The 20,449-nt window shown below is 47.7% G+C and overlaps 1 protein-coding gene across 3 annotated transcripts in view; it reads left to right on the top strand.

Moving 5' to 3' along the window:
- HIPK2 (homeodomain interacting protein kinase 2) overlaps positions 1-20,449 on the top strand; it is a 184,148-nt gene that overhangs the window by 147,081 nt on the left and 16,618 nt on the right. For all 3 annotated transcript variants that reach the window (XM_026512021.4, XM_026512011.4, XM_026512029.4), the window contains exons 10-13: positions 653-795; positions 3,559-3,738; positions 6,543-6,824; positions 17,478-17,722. In XM_026512021.4, coding sequence (XP_026367806.1) covers positions 653-795; positions 3,559-3,738; positions 6,543-6,824; positions 17,478-17,722 — 850 coding nt within the window. The remainder of the gene's footprint in view (positions 1-652; positions 796-3,558; positions 3,739-6,542; positions 6,825-17,477; positions 17,723-20,449) is intronic.

Raw genomic sequence — 20,449 nt, 5'->3', positions numbered from 1 at the left:
TTTTAGAGTTCTTAGAAAAAGCTTAGTATTTATGAAGAATCAAGCTGTGACCTTCTAACTACGTCTCATTTTGGCTTTGATGGACCAGGGTAATTCTCAGTGAAGCTTAAGGTCCCAGCTAAGAATTTTACTTCATGCTTCCTTGCTCTCGGATGTGGGCAAATATCTGGTCATCTCAGAATTATGTTACTTTAGATTCAGAAGATAGCACAAGTTGGAGGTCTAGATTCTAATTCATAAACAAAAGGCAAAATAAAGGATGGAAAACCTCTTGCACGCAGAAAGTTACCTTTGCGTGGCCCAGTGCAGCTATCTCAGTCTCTTGCACTCTATGCCGGAACAAATCGGTAAGTGAACTTTGGGAAACTTTGAGCACTGTTCTTAGAGCAAATTTATAAACAAATAATTTCTTCCACATGAATAAATCCGTTCCATACGACTCTTTGCCCATGTACTTACTAGCTTCTGTGTAGGCCATAGATGTTCATTTGATCTCCCCTTAACTTAGTTTTCAAGGCCAAAGACCAGGTCTCCACTTTCATACCCATCACAGGGTCCAGCACAGCCCCGGGCACAGAATCAGGGCTTGACTCACGCAGACAGACTATGTGATTAACAAACATGTTGATGGCACACGTCCTCTGCTCTACAGCAGGCCTGGCCAAGTGGGACCCAGCAAATCCTGCTTCCCCCGGCATGGCAGCAGCTGACCGGAGTGGCCACCCACACATCTGTGCAGCACGCGACTGTGATTCCCGAGACCATGGCAGGCACCCAGCAGCTGGCCGACTGGAGGTAAGCAGGAAAGCAGGCACGTCTGGGACCGGAGGCATGTCCGCTGCTCACCCAGAGAGCTGCCGGGCTGGCCTGTGCTGTCAATTCCGTGATTTAGAGAGAACTTTTTAAATTAAAAAGAATATGTGGAATATGAGTGCAGTGTAATGAGAGTTCACTTTTAAATAAATGTACCAGGACAGAAGAAAATCAGCTTCATGACCTTATGGTCAGTTGTCATTTTCGACCCCAAAATCAGTTACATCATTTGATCCCCCGTGCACTTCACGGACTTGCCTCCGGATTATTTTTGGTTTGTTTCTCAGAATTAAATTCCACTCCCAGAAAATAAAGATGTGTCAGCCATGAAAGAAAGCAGAAGGGAGTCCCTGAGGCTCCTAAGCAATTCTAGAAAGTGTTCTCAGGGTGTTTGGAGACATGGGCACACTGGAGTTGTATCTGACCTCTCAGGGGAAAGCTTGACAGAATGGGGTTTATTTGGAATGGTAACCTCTGGCGTGTTTGCTGAATGTGTCTCTTCAGTGAATAGTCCTATCTGCTAGATCAAAGTCCGTTTTCCACAGACCCCAGGGGCCCAAAGCGAACAGCCACCAGCACAACGTACCCCCTGTATCCGTTTCCAGCACCCCACCCATCCTGCTCACTGGCTTTCTCACCAGCACCTTGCTCCTTTGTTTTTATGGCCACTTTCCACTTTCTCTTGTACTCTCCACCCACTCCATCCCAACACCTACCACAGTGCCCCCTTCACCAGTGCAGAGCCAAATGACAGTCCCCACGTTGTGTTCCCCTTACCACGGCTCTCCAGGCTCTTTCAGCCCAACCATCAGGGTGTCCCTCCACTCCTGACAGTCTCCATACTAACCATGGAGCCTCCCTTAAGTTCCTTTTCTGATCTCAAAGGCTATTGTGAATAAAGAGCTCTCAGTACAACCAAGAGGGGCGGAGACAGAAGCCCCCAGGCAAGCCTCAAACCAGCTTCCTCTCTTCCTCCATCTCATTTTCTGACTAGTAGAAACAAGAGAGGACGGAGGCTCTTTCCTGCAGCCCCACTCACTTCCCACTAACAGCACCCAAGTCCATCCCCACTCACTGGAAGCACTTTCAAAGAAGTGGGTTCAGTTCTGGTTCTGCGTGACCTGGGGCAAGTTACCTAAACCTTATGAGCCTCAGTTTCTTCTTCAGTAAAGTGGGGATAAGAATGCCTACCTCACAGAATTGCTGAGAGGTTTAAATGAAGATAAAATACAAAGCACTTGACCTGTATTAAACATGTATTATACTAGCACCTGGTACATGACAGGCAATAAATAAACCTGTTATCTTCCCTTCGCACCATTCACAATGGCTCACGCTCTGTGAGACTGCCTTCCCTCTCCAGCTCATTAGGAACAGCAACCAAGTGGAAAAGCTGTCTGACCAACTGGTTTTTTTCTCACCCCTTTTTCTCCTAAAAGACCACACATATATGCTATACTACTTTTTTCCTGCGTCTTTCTGTGTTTACAGCTCACTTAATCTCAGCCAAATTCACATACTCACTCGCTCATACAGACTTTCCTGTGCCTCCTGCCTCCTCAGCTCTTACCTGGTTACCACAGGAAACACTTAAAGCCAACACTCTCTTTCCAGTCTCTTCTCCATGTCATATGTGGGCCAAAGAACATCCATAATCATGGCTTATAAACAAAAGAGAAGTACTGATGCTAGACTTGTATCAAAAAGAATGCCATTCTGTAGAAGAAACAGCAACTACAAAGTCAGGAAGCCATAACATCAGCTTCTAAGTGTGAATGTCCAACAGACGCTATCAAAATCTCTACAGAAGTATCTACCTACTTCTTTTTTTTTTTTTCCTATTCATCCTTTTCCCCAAGTTGTGAAGATGAATTTTATAATATTTTTAAAATTCAAATAAATTCTCCTTTAACTTTTAATTTTATTAGGTGCTAAATGGGCTTTTACGGGCAAGTCTCTGAATTAATCATCACTTTTAATATTTCTGTGGGAAAACAAGCCTTTGAGCTCCATACAACCCAGATCATAACAACTCTTGAAAGATAACCCACTTCCAGGATATTGGCTGCCAGTAGTACTTCTAGCAACATGTGTCTGACTCTTATTAATTTTGACTTAGTACCAAATTCTATACACGTCTAGTCAACCTTCAGGTAATCTAATTGTTCATTCAGCAAGCGTGTAATTAATTGACCAGCTGCTACATGCCTGAGATTTGTGCTAGCCATGAAGAGAATTCAAAAGAATGTTAACATTTCAAACAGTAGGAACATACAACTCCATTTTCAAAGTTGTTTTTTTTTAACATAAGCTACAAATTTCTCATTTATAAAATGGCATTACTTCGATATCCTACTTCACAGAGTGCAATAACCCATTGAAGGCACTTGTACATTCTAAAATAAAATGCACGCAGTCACCAGTTTGGGGATGTTAAAAGGTAGAAGGAATATTAATCTCCTCTCCCCAGAACTTAAGCTGAATTTGCAACTTGCCATTCTTCCCATTTGCAACGTCCTCTTTCTCACTCACCACCAAACTATGTTCCTGCCCGCTTCTTCAGAACAGCACTTAAAGGCACCTGGGAGGCTTATCTGATGAGCTCATCTCTTCAGCAACTCCATGAGCTCATGAGAACCAACTTTTTTAATGTGGCTTTTAATTGGGGAGGAAGCTTTATCTTAAAAAAGAAAATCCATATTTATAAAACCAATAAAGAGCCTTGTTTTCCCATCTCCCATTCAGGAACACCCACGCTCACGGCAGCCATTACAATCCCATCATGCAGCAGCCTGCGCTATTGACTGGTCATGTGACCCTTCCAGCAGCCCAGCCCTTGAATGTGGGCGTAGCCCACGTGATGCGGCAGCAGCCAACCAGCACCACCTCCTCCAGGAAGAGTAAGCAGCACCAGTCCTCTGCGAGGTAGGTGGTGAGAATTGCCCTTGAGGAGAGAAACCTCAGAAGATTGGAAGGTAGAGAAACCTCTTAGCGTTAGGGAATGTCAGCATGTGCTCTGAGTCCCAGGCGTGGGACAGGGAGTGGCCCCAGAATGTTTGCTGAATGTGTCAGACCACTGGATAGTGCTAGGGATTGAAGGAAGCCCTCACTCGCTCTTACCTGCCTCTTGCCTTACCGTCGTCCCTGCTCTGCCCGTACCCCACGGGGGAGGGCCTGGATTTCCAGTGTTCGGTGCCTGGGTCTGAAGCCATTCATGCCCTTTCACTTCTGTATAAAACACTTAGACTCGCCTCTGAAGTTGCACTTTGGAAATCATAATAATGTTTTTTTTTTTTAAAGCAGTAGAGAAATGTGCTTACTTTGAAATCTAAGGTCAGAAATCTAACTCATTTAGCTGCTTCCTGAAATAAAAGCAATGATTTTGGTTAATCCTAGACATTACCAGCAGAATAATCTTTCCCGTCCCTTTTCAATCCAGTCTCACCTCAGTGAACTATTAAAAATCAAGGCAGAAAAGGCCACATACTTCGTGATCCCATTTACATGGCATTTTGGAAAAGGCAAAACTAGACCAGGAGTTTCCAGGGACCACCGGGTGGGAAAGGAGGGGATTGACAGGGACAGAGCATGAGGGAACTTTTCAGGGTGATGAAAAAGTTCTCTGTCTGGATTGGTAGGGGCTATGTGTCCCCTTGTCACAACTCATCAAACACTTCCAAAGGGTGACTTTTACTGTATGTAAATTATACCTCAATAAACTTGTCTTTTAAAAAGACAGATCTCTAAATTTAAAAAAAAAATTGAGATCGTGTAGAGATCGTGTAGATGCAGAGCTGCTCCTACGTTTTTCTCCAGAGTCACTGACTTGAGGGCACTTAATTGCTTATTTGGAATAGATGAATCAAGAGAAAGAAGTCCGGTACGTAAAATGTCTAGTGACTTTTGGTTTCCTACTTATTTAACCAGGTGCCAGAAATTAGGCCTGCCTTTTTATCATTTTCCTTTGAAGATTAACCCAGGAGCTGACTTCCTTCGAGCTGTCGTTCTTCTTCAGGATTCCTTATTTGGGTGTTGCTGACAACTCAGGGAAATTCATCTCAGATGTGCGGCAGCCCTGTGAAAACACAGCCTTGTCATTATTGGATTGGCTGGCAACAGGGGCCACCATCTCAACCCTTTGCTCTGTCGAGCCCCGCCATGTGGGTGGTCACACAGAAGACCAGTCTGACCCTGGGCTGAGCTTAGCATCCTCATGGCTCACCTTGTCAGGTAGAGGCAGTAAGAACTCTTAGCCTCCCAGCTTGTTGACAAGTCCCTCCCTGTTGCCCACTCACCACCCAGCGGGCTTCATGAAGGTTCATTGCCAGTACATTTCAAGATCGATGTAATTATACTGCAAATGTTGTATTTGCCTATTTTTAAGACCAATGCCTTAAGCAAAACAGAAGGCTCTCCCTTGTTGGGTGGTACAGCCAGTGGCATTTCTTTAACAATGCCAAGTGGAGATATTTTAACTGCTGAAGTAGTGAAAACATAATCTCAAAATGGCAACAGAGTAACAATAACAAATGTATAGTTTTATGCTAAGTGCAAACAGTGGAACAATCTTTTCAGTAAAACTTATTGGCAGCCCCCAGAAAGGAACAAGAAACACGTCTGACACCAGCTATATAGAAAATTAAATATACAGAATTATTTTCATCTTCCTGCCTTTTAGCTAGGAAGTACTAGAATCTCCAAGGACATAAAAGTGTCTTAAAAATTTCATTGGGCTCTCACTGTATGGGTATGACCAAGGTCAGCAGAGGTTGGGGGAGAGGGGAAAAGGTAAGGTCTATTTTTCCCTTAAGTTAGCAGAAACTGCATTTGCTAATATTTTTTTAAAGATTTTATTTATTTATGTGAGAGCACAAGCAGGGGGAGCTGCAGGCAGAGGGAGAGGGAGAAGCAGGCTTCCTGCTGAGCAGAGTGCCCGACACGGGGCTCTATCCCAGGACCCTGGGATCATGACCTGAGCTGAAGGCAGATGCTTAACCTACTACTGAGCCACCCAGGTGCCCCATGTATTTGCTAATTTGATAAGGAATTTTGAGTCGATCAAAATAAAGATTAAAAGGTCTCTATTTAAGTACACCTTTTCCTCTTGCATTTTGCCCAGTTTTTCTCATTACAGTTCAGACAGAGTGGTAAACTTCCTATGAGGCTCAGGTGTCAAAGACATGAGTGTTTTAGTTTCGTAAGTTGCAAAACAGCCATTAGCAAGGAAACCAAAGCTTTAGGTGGCAAATAACATTTCTTTCAACTCCCTTCAAAACAAGACCCATGTACATTTGGAGAATGACAGGACAGAGCTTAGGAAGTCAGGCCTTGACCCTGAAGACAGTGTTGGGGAGGGAGGGCTGTGGTGGGGCAGACAACCCTGAGACCCTGGGCACTCATCTTGCCCCCGCAGACCAGCCCAGTCAGTCCTTGGGCAAGAGCCCGCTTCGAGAAGCTCCTGCAACCCCTGGCTGCTCCCTTTCTCCTGGGACAGGCACACGGCACCCGACCAGAGCCCAGAGAAGGCCAGGCCGCTGCCGCCATCTGTGTAGCAAGTAACTGAAAGAAAGAGCTCAAGAGACAGCCACTTTTGCAGTTACAGAAAACATCTGAGTGCCCTGAACTCTCAGTTTGTAACAGAGATTTGGCAAAGCTGGTGTCCCTAGATGTTGGGCTCCTTGGGAGGAGTTGCGGGGCCTCCCTGAACGGGTGTGGCTTTGTCGTTACAGAAACGTCTCCACCTGTGAGGTGTCCTCCTCGCAGGCCATCAGCTCCCCTCAGCGGTCCAAGCGTGTCAAGGAGAACACGCCTCCGCGCTGCGCCCTGGTGCACAGCAGCCCGGCCTGCAGCTCTTCCGTCACATGCGGGTGGGGCGACGGGGCCTCCAGCACCACCAGGGAGCGGCAGCGGCAGACGATTGTCATTCCCGACACCCCCAGCCCCACGGTCAGCGTCATCACCATCAGCAGCGACACGGACGAGGAGGAGGAACAGAAGCATGCCCCCACCAGGTGAGGCCCAGGCCTGGAGACTTCCAGGAAGGAGCAGGACAGGGGTGCACTGTGTGCTGCTGGCTCACACGGACAGTGCTCCGTGGATCTGGGCCCCTCTCCATCCCCGGACATGATGGTCTCTGTCTCCTGGCCCCTACATTTTGGTTTTGCCATGGCCTAGAGTCCTAAAGTGATTTCAGGGAAATGTCCCACAGATTTTCCGTAATTGTTCGATGCCAAAAGATTTTTGAATCACTTTGGTCGTGAAAAATAGTTACAGCCCCTATACATCTCGGGGACTTGAGACCGATTATACACAATGCCAGTGTATTTCAACTCCTGTAAGCTTAAAAATCTCTGCCTTGGGCTGTTGAATTTATTCCCAGTTGGTCAGGATATTTCTCTAGCATCGCCTTGGCTCTCTCAGAATTCGAAGTAATTGTCCAATTAATCAGAAATTTCTGTGTCTGATTAACCCAATCTTTCAAACTGCCAGTTGGCTCTTCACCCAGAGAGCATTACTGTTTATTCCAAAGTAGTAAGAACTCATTTTATTCCGTGTATGCTTCCTGGGAAGGGGAAAGGAATATTTATTATATTTGCAAGACTATTAACCCTGGCGCCAAAGCCTCTTTTCCTGCATTTTCCAGCCAGACTTCAACAGAGTGCGGTTTGTACTTGGGCTGCCTGATGAGCCCCTGGGCCGTGCCCCACCAGAACAGTCTGTCCCCTGGCCTTTTGCAGCCCCAGGGGCCCCGGGGCCTCATAGCTCCCAGAGCCTCACAACCCCAGCTCCAACCTGCTGACCTCTCCGATTAGGACCAAGAGTCAGGGGAGGAGGCGGCCTGCCACTGCTGAGCCCAGCGCTGGCGGCCAGCACACGTACCTGAGGCGCAGCTTAACATTCACAACGAGGCCCCAGTTATTAATTCCTGATTGGATACAGTGTCACTAATTAGTAATCACAAATATTCTTGATGAAATAATAAATTCTCACGCTTGAAATCATTACCAAATGCACAGGTAGGCTAATTAAAACACTGTCGCTATAGGTATTCCTGCGGAGACTATCCCCTTCCCATCTTTAGAATGAACTCAGTACTTTGCTTGTTTTTCATGAGAGCTAGTGTATGTCTCATTCCAGGGTCCTCTTTCCCTGTTTAGTGTCTCAGCCTGGTGCTCAGTGTGTCTCAGAAAAGAATGTGATAGAGCCCTTCTGGGACTGGCGTCAGGTTTCTTTTTTGATAACAACCCCAAGTTGAGGCAATACTCTGTCCTCCCCAGTGCCTCATGCCCCCCAGCCCAGGAATATCATGGGCTCAGGTGGTCCCATTACAAAGAGAAAGTCTTCTCCCAGCCCCGAGCAGCCTGTCCCCATGTTTGTAGCAAGGGCCATAAACCAGGCCGAGCAACCCCACACAGCCCTTTGCTACAAATGGGAAAAAGAAAAAGCAATTTAAAAATCTGACAGTCAACCAGATTGGACTATCGTTTTTGAAGTATGAGATTTGAATTGACACAGAGCCTCAACATATGTGCTCAGGAGAGAACTGAATAGAGTGTCTGAGGAAAACGGAGGATGAGAGAGTGATCTCTCCACCAATCAGACGGCTGCCAGGGCCGAGCCCTGTGCCAGGCCTGAGCCCTGTGCCAGGCCTAAGCACAGACAGCTTCCCCAGAGGTCCTGAAAGCCCCAGAAAGACACCAGACTGAAATTCTTGGAAGCACGTAAGGACCTTGTTGTAAATCAGCTGGGACGTAGGGGAGGGCAGGGAACCTGCCCATGGGCAGGCATAGTGAGGGTGGGCTGCTGAGGACCGGAGCTTCGTGAAATGAAAAACGCAGGGGCCCGCCTGAGACGCCGCACTGGACAGGCGAAGCTGCAGATTGAGGCCGGAGAGTTATCGTGAAGGGTTCCAGCTGTCCGGTTGTGACAGGAAATTCACAGAAAGAGATAATCATGTTTTCTGGAGAGATCAAATGACTGTTGCCTTAAAAAAATGTTTCCAGGTCCAAGAAGAGAGGAAAGCATATTTGAGTCTGAGTAGGGTCAAACGGAAACCTGTAGCTGTTTTATTTATAGAGAAACCACCATATAATGTGTTCATGTTATTGTGACTACCTTTTGGAGTGAGAGAAAAACGGGGAGGAAATATGATTACTCATTCTTAAAAATCAGAATTATCATAAAGTTTAACACAGTAAATATTTATCGGCCCCGCCAGTGTGAGATATTATGCTAGGAACTGCAGGTGTTACATAAATAAGGTAGACAGTCTCTGTCCTCAGGAGGTTGTGGGGTAATAAGCAAGATACGACACGTACAAATCACACACAAACCGGAATATCAGCCCGGTAAAAACCAGCAGAGTCCTGTGGGTGTTCAAAAGGAAAATAGCTTGAGGAAATAGAGGGAAGAGGGGCTTCCTAAGAGCAAAGGTCCAAAGGGTGTAGATAAATAGGAGGGGGTGAAATTGCGAATTCCAGCGAGGTGGGTGGTGGAGCTGGGTCCTCAGAGGTAGGCCGGTAGGATCCGGAGCCCAGATGGACAGCTGATCCAAGGGCAGGTGGGAGGCAGGGATGACAGGGGTTTCAGAATGGAAAGAGGATTTGAGGGTCTCCCCTTCAGTGAGGGTGGTTCGCTTCGGGAGATACTGAGGAGCCCACAGGAAAGCACCCGTCCTGGGAAAACAAGGTTGTACCCCCACATGCAGCCCATCAGGGAGCCTCTTGGCCTCCATCCGGCTGGAAGCTTTTCTAACCCACCAGTGTTTCCTCTTGAATAGTCAAGACTTCCCTGCTTGTTGCCAAACCCAATTACTCCCGCGCTGCGAGCATCTTGGTTCTGGTCTGCTGTGTTCCCAGCCTCGTTTCCCATTTGCCACTCACTGGAGGACTAGCACCCTGACTGTCGGAAATGCTGACTGCTTCCCCTAACGTGACTCAGCGTCAGCGCGGCAGCTAGAGAGCAAGGGGGCCGATGGCGCTCACGGGACAGGGAGCATGGTATCCCATGGCAGCGCCTGCACCGCCAGTGGCTTTTAGAGCCAGCGGGAGATACATCATGGCAGACCCACAATGTGAGACCCGATTGAGGGTATCACTAAATCCCTGGGACCAGACGACATTGCCTAGAATTTTTAGAGGAATGCCAAGGCAAAATTATGATTCCTGACCCGTAATATTTGGCACTGTTAGTTGCCGGAGCAGAAGGATGGGCAGCAGCTCCTACTTTGTGAGAAGGACCCCAGAGCGTGAGGGGGCAAGGCTGGGAGTGAGCAGATGAAAGGGGAGGGGAATCCTGACAAACCTTCATTCACTAAGTGTTCTTATTTGCACTGTCCCGCGCATCGTTCAATGGGCTGTACAAGGCAAGTAGTTCTACTTGCATTTGATAGTGAGGAACACAAGACCCAGGAAATGTAAGTGACTCGCCCCAGTTGATGAAGGTTCTAAGTAACAGAATCAGGAGTCGGATCCCGTGCCGTTGAAAACACGGCGGTCTTGATTATTGGCAACAATCACTGATTTCTCTTCAGTCATGAATTTGACAAAGGTAAACTCTGTCCTGCCTCTTCCTCCGACCACCACCATGCTCTCCCACGGTCACGTCCACAGTCTGTTCCCCGAGCCCCGACCGGGTGCCACACGTTGGTCAGAGTGCTGGAGTTCTCGCAGCAAGAGGGAAGAGGTGAGCTCTTCTGAGTCTTCGAGAAGATGCTCTCAAGTGAGGAGGTCAACAAAACCCCGCAGCCTGCTTTTCCGCACTGAGCTGCTGCTGGAGCAGGGGGCCCTGTGGGCATGGCTGGGGAATTGTTCTAAAGATAGAAACACCGAACTGGTATTTTTCTGGGTTCCCCAGGATGAAGTAGTAGAACCAGTCCTATTTTAAATATTTATAGATGATTTTGATTAGAGGAGCACCTGACTGTGCTGAATAAGCCATCTTCTCTCCCTTGAAATCTCCTCGGACGAAGTTTCCTGGTGCGTGTCTTATTATTCAGACCCTTTGCCAGCCTTGCCTTGTGCTGAAACTGTCCTTCAGAGGCCATGTCACACAACCTCTGGTCATGACGGTAATTTTTAAAGTGTGTCACCAAAGCGGCTCATGTCAGCTGCTCAGGTAGAAACCATTTTGTCAGTCTCCTTATTCACTCATTTATTCGTACATTTAATTATCTGGATATTTCTGGAAGACAGGTTTTATTTTCCTGTGGTCCTGAGGGCACAGCTACTGTCAGCCTCACTTTGCATGTGTGAGCGGCTGCCCCCGAGCACCACCGCCAGGGTTACCAAAATGTAAACTTTAAGACAGTTGATCCATTCCTATCACTCGGGATTTTATTTTATTTATTTATTTATTTATTTGGATTTGATTTATTATTTATTTGACAGGGAGAGAGAGAACACAAGCAGGGGGAGTGGTAGGCAGAGGGAGAGGGAGAAGCAGGCTCCCAGCTGAGCAAGGAGCCCAATGCAGGACTCAAACCCAGGACCCTGGGATCATGACCTGAGCCGAAGGCAGACGCTTAAGCTACTGAGCCACCCAGGCGTCCCTCACTCGGTATTTTGAATAGGGATCGCTCTTAAAGTGGTTTTGTAAAAAATATTGGACTCGGCATGTTCTTCTTTATACTAAGTTGAAAATCTTGAGCAATTACTCTCTTTAAAAGACATAGTCAGGAAACTGATAAACTGCTGCTCAAAAGACTTGGGCCTGAAAAATGGACATGTGCCTAACAGGGCAGCATACACGCTCCTCTGTGATTCCGTGGGCAAAGCCAACTCAAAGAGGAGCCCATCTCCATAGCCACCTGCAACCATATCACTCCTTCCCTCTCCTGGTTTGTAAACCTGAGTGAAGAAAAGAACGCGACACATGGTGTCACCTGAAGGGGCTTTGTTTGCAGTGTTAAGTTGCAAAGTATCCCAGGGCTGAAAGAGAGTTCAAGCATCTGACTCCTCTCGGGAGATGGAAGGATGTTTGGCGAGCTGACTTCACTGCATCCTCTTCACATCCTCCTTTGTTCCTTCAGGACACCCCTGCGGGTTGAGTAGTGTGAAGGGGCTGCATTTTGAAGAAGAGACGCTGCACCCGACTATCCCCAGCAGCTTGTCCTGACACTGCAGCCCATTACAGAGCCATTGCTGACACATCGCAGCCTCCGGGGCGCAGGGGAAGTGGGGGCGGGGTACCGCAGGGCAGAGCAGCATTGCGGAAGGAAGGGGAGGAAGAACGACAGCTGCTTGGAGGGGGGGGGAGGCATGGCTCCTCCCATGCCTTCTGATTTCTCTAGAAGACGGTCATGTACGACAGTCTTCCTGGCGATATGTACGTGCGTGTATGTGAGAGAGAGAGATACACACAGATACCAATGTGTGGATAATATAACTTGAATAGAGTGTATGCACCAAATTTAAAATGTAGATTTTTTTGTTCTCACTAATGGCTTTAACTTGAGAGCTGTGTACTACATCGGAAGGAGCACGTGGGCCCGGAGGCATCGGCTTCTGGCCTCGCTCCTCACGAGGTTCAGTGCACTCAGCCGTGTATTTCTGATTGGGTGGAGGGGGGCGTGGGAACAGGACAGCGAGCCATACGCATCCCCCATGAAGGTGGTGGGGTCGGCAGTTCTCTTCTCCATCAACTGAGACAACCGTCCCTGTGCACAGCCCCATGCCCCGTTCTTAGAGAAGACCACTGTCACCAGAACCAGACGGAGGAGTTACCGTTAGTTCACGTTTTCGGTGCGTGTGGGCGGGAAGGGGGAGGCTGAAAGGGATGGTGCGGCACAGTGATTGAGTGAGTGCAAGCTCGGGATAACTCAGTAGCGAAGAAATCTGACTACAAAGCAGGCGAAGGACTTGAATAGATGTTTCTTAAAAGAAGGTTTGTAAGTGGCCAACAGCTCTATGAAAAAATGCTCAGCATCACTCATGATCAGGGAAACACAGATCAAAACCACAGTATCACCTTATACCTGTCAGAACAGCTGTTACCAAAAGAACAAAAGACAAGGTGTGGACGAGAACATGGGGAGTTGGTGGGAATGGAATGCAAACTGGTGCGGCTAATATGAGAAACAGTATGGAGGTTCCTCAAAAAAATTAAAAATAGAGCTACCATTGATCCAGCAGTCTCACTTCTGAGTATTTATCCAGAAGAGTGAAACCAGGACCTCGAAGAGATATCTGCACTCCCGTGTTTGTCGCAGCATTATTTGCAATAGCCAAGATGTGGAAACAACCTACGTATGCATCAGATGAGTGGACAGACGGGTGGGTAAAGAAAACACAGCACATGTGTGCAGGGGAATGCTAGTCAGCCTTCAAAGAGGGAAATTCTGCAACATGCAAAAAGCTCTTAACACGGGGTTTCTAAAATAGTCAAGTTCATAGAATCAAGCAGTGGGATTTCGCCCGCCAGAGGCATGAGTTTGGCGACACTGACACCCACAGTCATCAACACGGTACCGTATACTTAGAATTTTGTTAAGAGGGTAGATCTCCTGTTAAGTATTCTTACAGTCAGTAGTGTAATATTCTTTACCACCCAGTCTCGCAGTGAGGATCGGGGGGACAGTGTCTGTGAAGCACTTTGACCAGTAGTTGTGTATCAAGTAAATGTTGCCTAGGGCTGTTAATCAGTGTTGTAGTAAGATAAGAGCCGTGTTTCTTACACACAGCATTGACTGTGGGATCAGAGCGGTGAAGCAAGTCATGCAAAGTTTATTGGTGGAGATGAGTTTTTGACCTGGGTCTTGAAGGATGGGGTTGACCAAGATTGGCAAATAGAAATCAAAGCACATTCCAGATAGGGCCTCACAGGGCAGGAGTCACAGGCTTATGTCCATTCCTCCAGCAGGGTTTCCTCTATCAGGGCTGATTTCTGTACTTCCAAGCTCTTGATTTCTTTTCCATCATTTTAAAATGAAAATCAGCTATCGCCATGACAACACAAAGCAATTTGTGAACTCTGGAAGCTTTGTTCTTTACTCAGAAGCGGTGTTCTGCCGAGGCCACTTAAGGATATATTTCTCATTCTACTCCTCTCTCAGTTCCATTACCCAATTCATAATGAGATTGATAAACTATCAATAATAATTAGACACTGTAGTGGAATGAATCCCAGTAGAATCAATACATATGAGCCTAAGGAATCCGTAGCGGTAATGTCAAACGTGTGCTCATTTTTAAAGTGACTCATTTAACAGCTTCCCATGTGTTCTCGAATCTGCATGGTGTATTCGGGTAGAGCACAGAGATTTTTAACAGTAGAAGAGATTAAAAACAGAGCTATCAAAGTAATTCACCTTTTCCAAACCTGTCACAAGCGAATCCAAAAAGATAGGTAAATTGGTCCTGGACTATGTTGTTACCCATTTGCTCATTAGATGTAATGAGCTCTGAAAACAAAGGACCCATGACCTGTTTATAGAGGTTTTATCCCACGGTCCTTGATAGCTATCAAGACACTGACATGCCGAATCCTCAGCCTCCGGTTTCCATCAGGAGATAGCCCTAAGTTCTCCCAGGTCATCCACACCGGGCTGTCAGCTGTTGCAAAACTCTTGCCAGCAGGCCATCCTCTGGTGACCAGAAGCTCACACATTCACGAAATGACCCGTCGTATGTTCAGATTCTTATTCATACTGAGTGGAAGCTTTTCCACCATTTCCAGATTTGAATTTTATTATAGCTTGGCTGTATGTGCGTGTATGTGTTTAATGTGCTTATTTTCTAAACCACCCAGAACCTGAGGAAGATGTGGTCAGCAGGAATTAGCCAGGTCTGGGTCTACATGTAAGGGACACCTACTATAGCCATTTATTTCCTCTCTAAATTAGGAGTAAACCAAATCCCATTTTGAATGTGTTTAATGATAAATCTTCAGGGGACCCACACAGTGGATCCTTTCATACCACTTTCCCTAATAGCTTTCAAAGCGGGTTAGAAGTGGAGGGATGTCCAGGGTCACACTAATATCCAGGCCGCTGTCCAGGGTCACACCAGTGAATGGACAGTGGAGCCAGGACTAGAACACCAGCTCCCAGGACACACTTGGAAGCCAGCCTCTGATCTTCACATGAGGTCAGCCCCCCGCAGACCGCGCCCCTGCAGCAGAGCATGTCTGCGTCTGGTGGGATGGCCTGCTGTGACCGAAGCGGAGAGTGGAGGACAGGGCAGCACATCTCCCACACCCCCTCCGGAACTGGACGCTGTACGGAGTCACAGCCTCCGGGGCCTCTTCCCCTGGTCCTGGGGCCATTTTGTGATGGTGTATGCATAGGGGGAGCGGGGGGCCTTAAGTTAATTCCACCTTAGGGCTCTTGTGCACAATTCTGCTGCGAACACTAGTGTGCGAGGGTCTGTTTGAGTCCCCACTGTCCGTTCCTTTGAACGAGTACCTAGGAGTGGCGTTGCTGGGTTCTAGGGTAATTCTGTGCTTAGCTTTCTTTGGAACAAGCATATGGGTTTTTTGCATTTCAGCTGTTACAAGTGGGAAGCATAGGTCTTTATTAATTAAAATGTATCTGTTTTATCAAAGTTAATGTGAAGAGCTGTAAATATATGCAGTCAATCCATTCCTCACGTTCCTTTGAGTTCCTCACAATTGTCGTCGGTGCAACTCATTTGACAGTTCATCACAGAAGGCTTTGTGACATCCATTATTCTCTTTAACCGATTATTTTAAAGCTTTTACTGTTTAACTTGTCATGTTTTTATACAGCCCCCTCTGCAATTTTAATCACCTCGAGGGCAGAGGCATGTATTATATCTCTTTGTACAGGAATTCCCTGAGTACCTACCACAGATCTCCAAAATGCCTAACTAATGAGTTTTCACTTCTTTCATATCAATCTTCTGGTTTATTCGTAGACTAGAAACTTCTCCATCAAATCCGTACCTTGATAGAATCCACTTTGCCTGGATCTCTTTTTGCAAACCCGTTTTCACGTGTTAAATGAGGTAACACAGCCAGAAAGGGTGATAAGAGCAGCTAACTTTGATATGCTTACTACATGTCACACACTATTCAAAGCGCTTCCGGGTATGTTCTCCCTTCTCAAAGTCAGCCTCTACATGTAGGTACCGTCGTTATCCATGTTTGACCGATAAGGAGTTAGTCAGTCAGACGTTGAGTAGCTAGCTGCCCAAGGCCACACAATCGGCAGGTGCTGAAGGGGGGCCTCCGGCGGCAGGGCCCATGTTCTGAGCCACGGACGTGGTTCGGGGGGACCCTTCTAGCCTGAAGCAAGAAGGACAAAAAGTGTGGCCACTGGAAGAATTATTCAGCCCGGATGTCAGTAGTGCCACGCTTCGAGGAGCAGGGGGGCTCAGACCTTGTGTGGGCTCACCTCGCAACCCCTCCAGCTTTTTCTGGGTCCTTCCACTTAACCTTCTGCCCGGCTGCCTGGGACTCTCGAGCTTGCCCACTTCTCTGCTGCCCTTAGAGTGGCGGAGATCTATCTTGGAAAGAGTCTGGCCTGTGACTGGCCGCGTGACCTTGGGCAAGACACCTGGGGGAGGGGGGTGTGGTGGTTCCATTAGGTGCTCCATAAATAGCAGCTTCTTCTCTTAGCAAATTAGTTGGAAACTGATCGTCTTACGTAGGCAGTCGATATGTCTTAAAAATAGATGATCAATATACAAAAATAAATGTAAATCCATTTTTAAAACCTTCACAATAAGCAACAAATTCCATATCCATCATCCCACCAGCCTGTCCTAGAGGCAGACAGAATTGGTTCCCAAAGGAGCCGCACCAACATAAATATGTCAGGAAAGAAAATGTGCTGGCCACAAGCCATCCAGCACTGGTTCCTCCCTATCGACATAGAATGAAGTTTCAGATACAGGGGGAAACCCAGAGATGCTGAGCAACTCTCTCATAGGCATCATCCCCTCAGGAGCCTTTCTGACCTCCCCTAGACACAATGCTGCCTCTCCCTGGCCCTGGCTGGGGGGAAGCTGCAGGGGGGCCAGGCCTCCCCCTGCGAAGGGGACAGCAAAGACATGGCCAAGGGTATCCCCTCCGGCTCCCAGTTTCTCTCTCCCAGCGTGTCTGAACTGTGTTGTGTGTGGTCAGCCTCCTCAGACCCTCGCTCTTCATCCACCCCTCACTCTGCATCCTGCTTCCTTTTGGATGTTTCACTCCCCCCTGCCTGAGTTCACCGATCCCGCAGGCCCTGAGCCTAAGCTGACGGTGCTCCCCTCCCAGACCAGGGCCTCAGGCTGCGGGGTCTTGCAGGGCTTTCTCTGCTTGCTGAGATGTCCCCTTCTGGTGGCTCAGAGGGTACTGCCACACAGCTGTGGGCTACAGGGGCCTCCCCTGCAGTTCTGCTGAGCTCTGCTGCCGGGGAAGAGCCCAAGGCCACCTGGAAGCTTCTCCCCGTTTCCAGAAGCGCCTGTGGGCCCAGCTCCAGCCCCTTCTCCCATGTCTTCACATGTTCCCCCCACTGCTGGTTGGACGGGTGACACTTGTGTTCCTAGTCTCCGCATTAGGGTCCAGAGAGCAGACATCACATTCCTACCCCCTCTCCTGCTCTGCTCCCCTCCCCTGTCGCAGAGCACCAAGGGGGGCTTCTCACATAGCCAGTTCTGGAATGCTGGTTGGTGTCTCACTTCACAGCCTCCTCACGGTTCTGGTTTCTCCCTTTCCGTTTTCAGCACTGTCTCCAAGCAGAGAAAAAACGTCATCAGCTGTGTCACGGTCCACGACTCTCCCTACTCCGACTCCTCCAGCAACACCAGCCCCTACTCCGTGCAGCACCGCGCTGGCCACCACACCAACACCTTTGACACCAAGGGCAGCCTGGAGAACCACTGCACTGGGAACCCCCGAACGATCATCGTGCCACCCCTGAAAACCCAGGCCAGCGAAGTGTTGGTGGAATGTGATAGCCTAGTGCCAGGTAATTGGGGGCTGGGGCAGGCCGGGAACACCTCTCTGCACACTGAGTTTCTTGTGTTCTGCTACGAGCAGTTGTATTGAGTGAGAGCTAATAAGCCCCGGGTTATTGTAGCTCCTTACCCAAGGATTTCGCTCAAGTAGCCAGAGTAGGATTCCGCTTAACGTCACATTGTATAAGCAGTGTTTTACCTTTTTATTTCTACAATTAATACCTCGCTGCCTTTACAGTGGCTCTCCCACCAACTAGGTTGATAAAAATATGAAATAAAAGCCACCCAGCTCCATATTCACTGGTCCGGGATGACACCTGAGTTAGGGAGTTCCTGACCAAGTAGAGGTGCTTCCTGTGTGGAAACAACCTTCTCTGGATCTTGGCAAGTGAGGGTGATGTCAGCTCACCTTGGCATCCCCTCAGAGCTCGCTGTTGGGAGGAAAGGTCATAGTGAGTGTGCTTGTCTCCTCGCATACTGCTTGAGTAAAAGGAGTCCTTCTATCCCTTGAAGGCCTGAATACTAGACTCTAGAATAAACTGAGAGCATAACCTTCCAAAAACACTTAGGGGCACCCGCTAGATCTGGTAGTATCTCTTCAGTGACTCCCTTGTTCATGCGGAAGAATTTAGGGAGTAAACCAGAAGATATCTCCTTTTCTGCCACAAACTGTCACCAGCCCATCCAAGGCAGACAGCACAGCACCTTCACGATAGGACTAGTTAGAAGGAAAGAGGTACAAACTGCCAGAAAAGATTTTGTTTAGAATCAGGGAGCTGTTCATCAGGTAGCACCCCTGTCTGTGTCATCTGCTCAGGAGACCTTGGAACCTTCTTGGGGTGGTCGCCACATGTAAGACCCACTAGGCATGGGCCGTTCAGGTTCTGCCACTGAGAGTGACCTCAGGGTGAAGAGCAGAATTCAGGTTGGGGTCTTTAGGGACTTTTCCAGCCCAGTGCCATAGGCCAGCCCACATAGTGTGGGACACAACGGCCTCTTTCCAGAACTCTCTTTCTCTACCCAGCCAAGAGTTTTAGTAGAAACCTTGGCAGGAAGAAACACTCTCTAGAACCAAAGGAACCTGTAAGGCAAACAAAGTTGTTCACCCAGGAGACAAGACTCCTTAGAGCAGCGGCCCTCTTACTTTTCTGCTCATACGTCCCTTAAGTAATTGTTTAAAACGATATCCATCACACATTTTTAAGTTTAAATATTGGCAAAGGATATCATTTCTGTCATGTTATATGTTGTGTCCCCGTTGAAGTACTTTGAATATGTGTGTCAAAACCTCGGAGCTACAGGTGCAACTCATCCAATAAGTGGGGACACTGCCTTGTCCCCTCATGAGGGAGCCACTCCTTGTCATCAGCCAGGTGGCCAGGCCGATTCACCTCTGTCAGAACTGGCTTCCCTGTGACAGCCTCCTCACCTCTGAATTTTGTTTCGTGAATGGATGGGTAGAGTAGGGAGTTTCCAAAGCCTGAATAAGATAAGACTGGACAGCCTTCAGTGTTTCTTAATGAAGATGGCCTGGTTTGCCTAGCAAGGGACTGTCCATCCCTCAGGAGCCGGTCAGTTTTCATGCCTCAGGCGGTGCACCATTTTAACTTCCCAGAGAGTGAGAAGCAATGGGAGACACGTGGATATGAGAGAGAAGATGGGAAAGGAAACCAATGGATGCTAGTGCTGGTGAATCCGATCAGGAAAAGATAACATTTGCAAACTTGGGGTCCGAAAATTGACCCTTTTAGTCTCTGTTGCCACATACCCTCAAGTCCTCAAGAAGCCCTACACGTGCTGGCTTAAATTGCAGCCTGCAAGGGGCCGCCTGGCTGGCTCAGTCGGAAAAGCATGCGACTCTTGATCTCGGTGTTGTGAGTTCGAGCCCCACTTTGGGTGTAGAGGTGACTTAAAAAAATAAAATCTTAAAAAAAAAAAGATTGTAGCCTGTGATGCACATAGCTTGGTGTGAAGGGCTCTCCTTAATTAACAGTAAAGGTCTCAAGACTATTGTCTAAACCCTTAAGGAAGCCCGGCCCTTTTGTTGCGCAGAAAGAGGAGATAGTCCTTCCTCATCTGCGATCTTAAAAACTCCAAAAACTGGGGCACCTGGGTGGCTCAGTCCGTTAAGCATCTGCCTTGGGCTCAGGTCATGATCTCCCATGGGGCTCCCTGCTCAGTGGAGAGTCTGCTTCTCCCTCTGCCCCTCCCCCCGCTCACTCGTGCTCATGTGTACATTCTCTCAAATAATTTTTATAAAAAGTTAAAAAAAAAAAAAAAAAACCATCCGAAATCCAATTTTTAAGTTTACACCAAACTCGGTGGTGGTGAAGCCCGACCTGAATTAGCAAGGGGCTGTTCACAGTCTCTTTATCATAGTCATTTGTGCTGCTTAGAAAATATCCCTGGGTTTTGGAGCAGAAACCTTCCTGGCTTTGATTACAAGGTGGTGCCCAAGGCTCTGCTGGGGGTAACCTAATATACCGAACCTTTCTAAAATCTGAAACTCTGAATTTCAAAAATATGTGACTCCAAGGATTTTAGATCAGGAATTGAGACCCACAGCATGAGACCATGAGCTTTGTTATATCAGGAATGCCCTGTTCCGAGACACTTTGGAGGAACTCTGTAACAGTAACTACCTCTTTAAAATATGGATAATGGTTTATAAGAATTGGCTCGAGATAGATCTTGAGGTCATCTAGGAATTACTTTTTTTAAGGGTGGCTGGTGCTAAA

The sequence above is a fragment of the Ursus arctos genome, unplaced genomic scaffold (assembly GCF_023065955.2).
Source record: "Ursus arctos isolate Adak ecotype North America unplaced genomic scaffold, UrsArc2.0 scaffold_3, whole genome shotgun sequence".
NCBI lineage: Eukaryota > Metazoa > Chordata > Mammalia > Carnivora > Ursidae > Ursus > Ursus arctos.
This window is presented reverse-complemented; position numbering and strand designations above follow the sequence as displayed.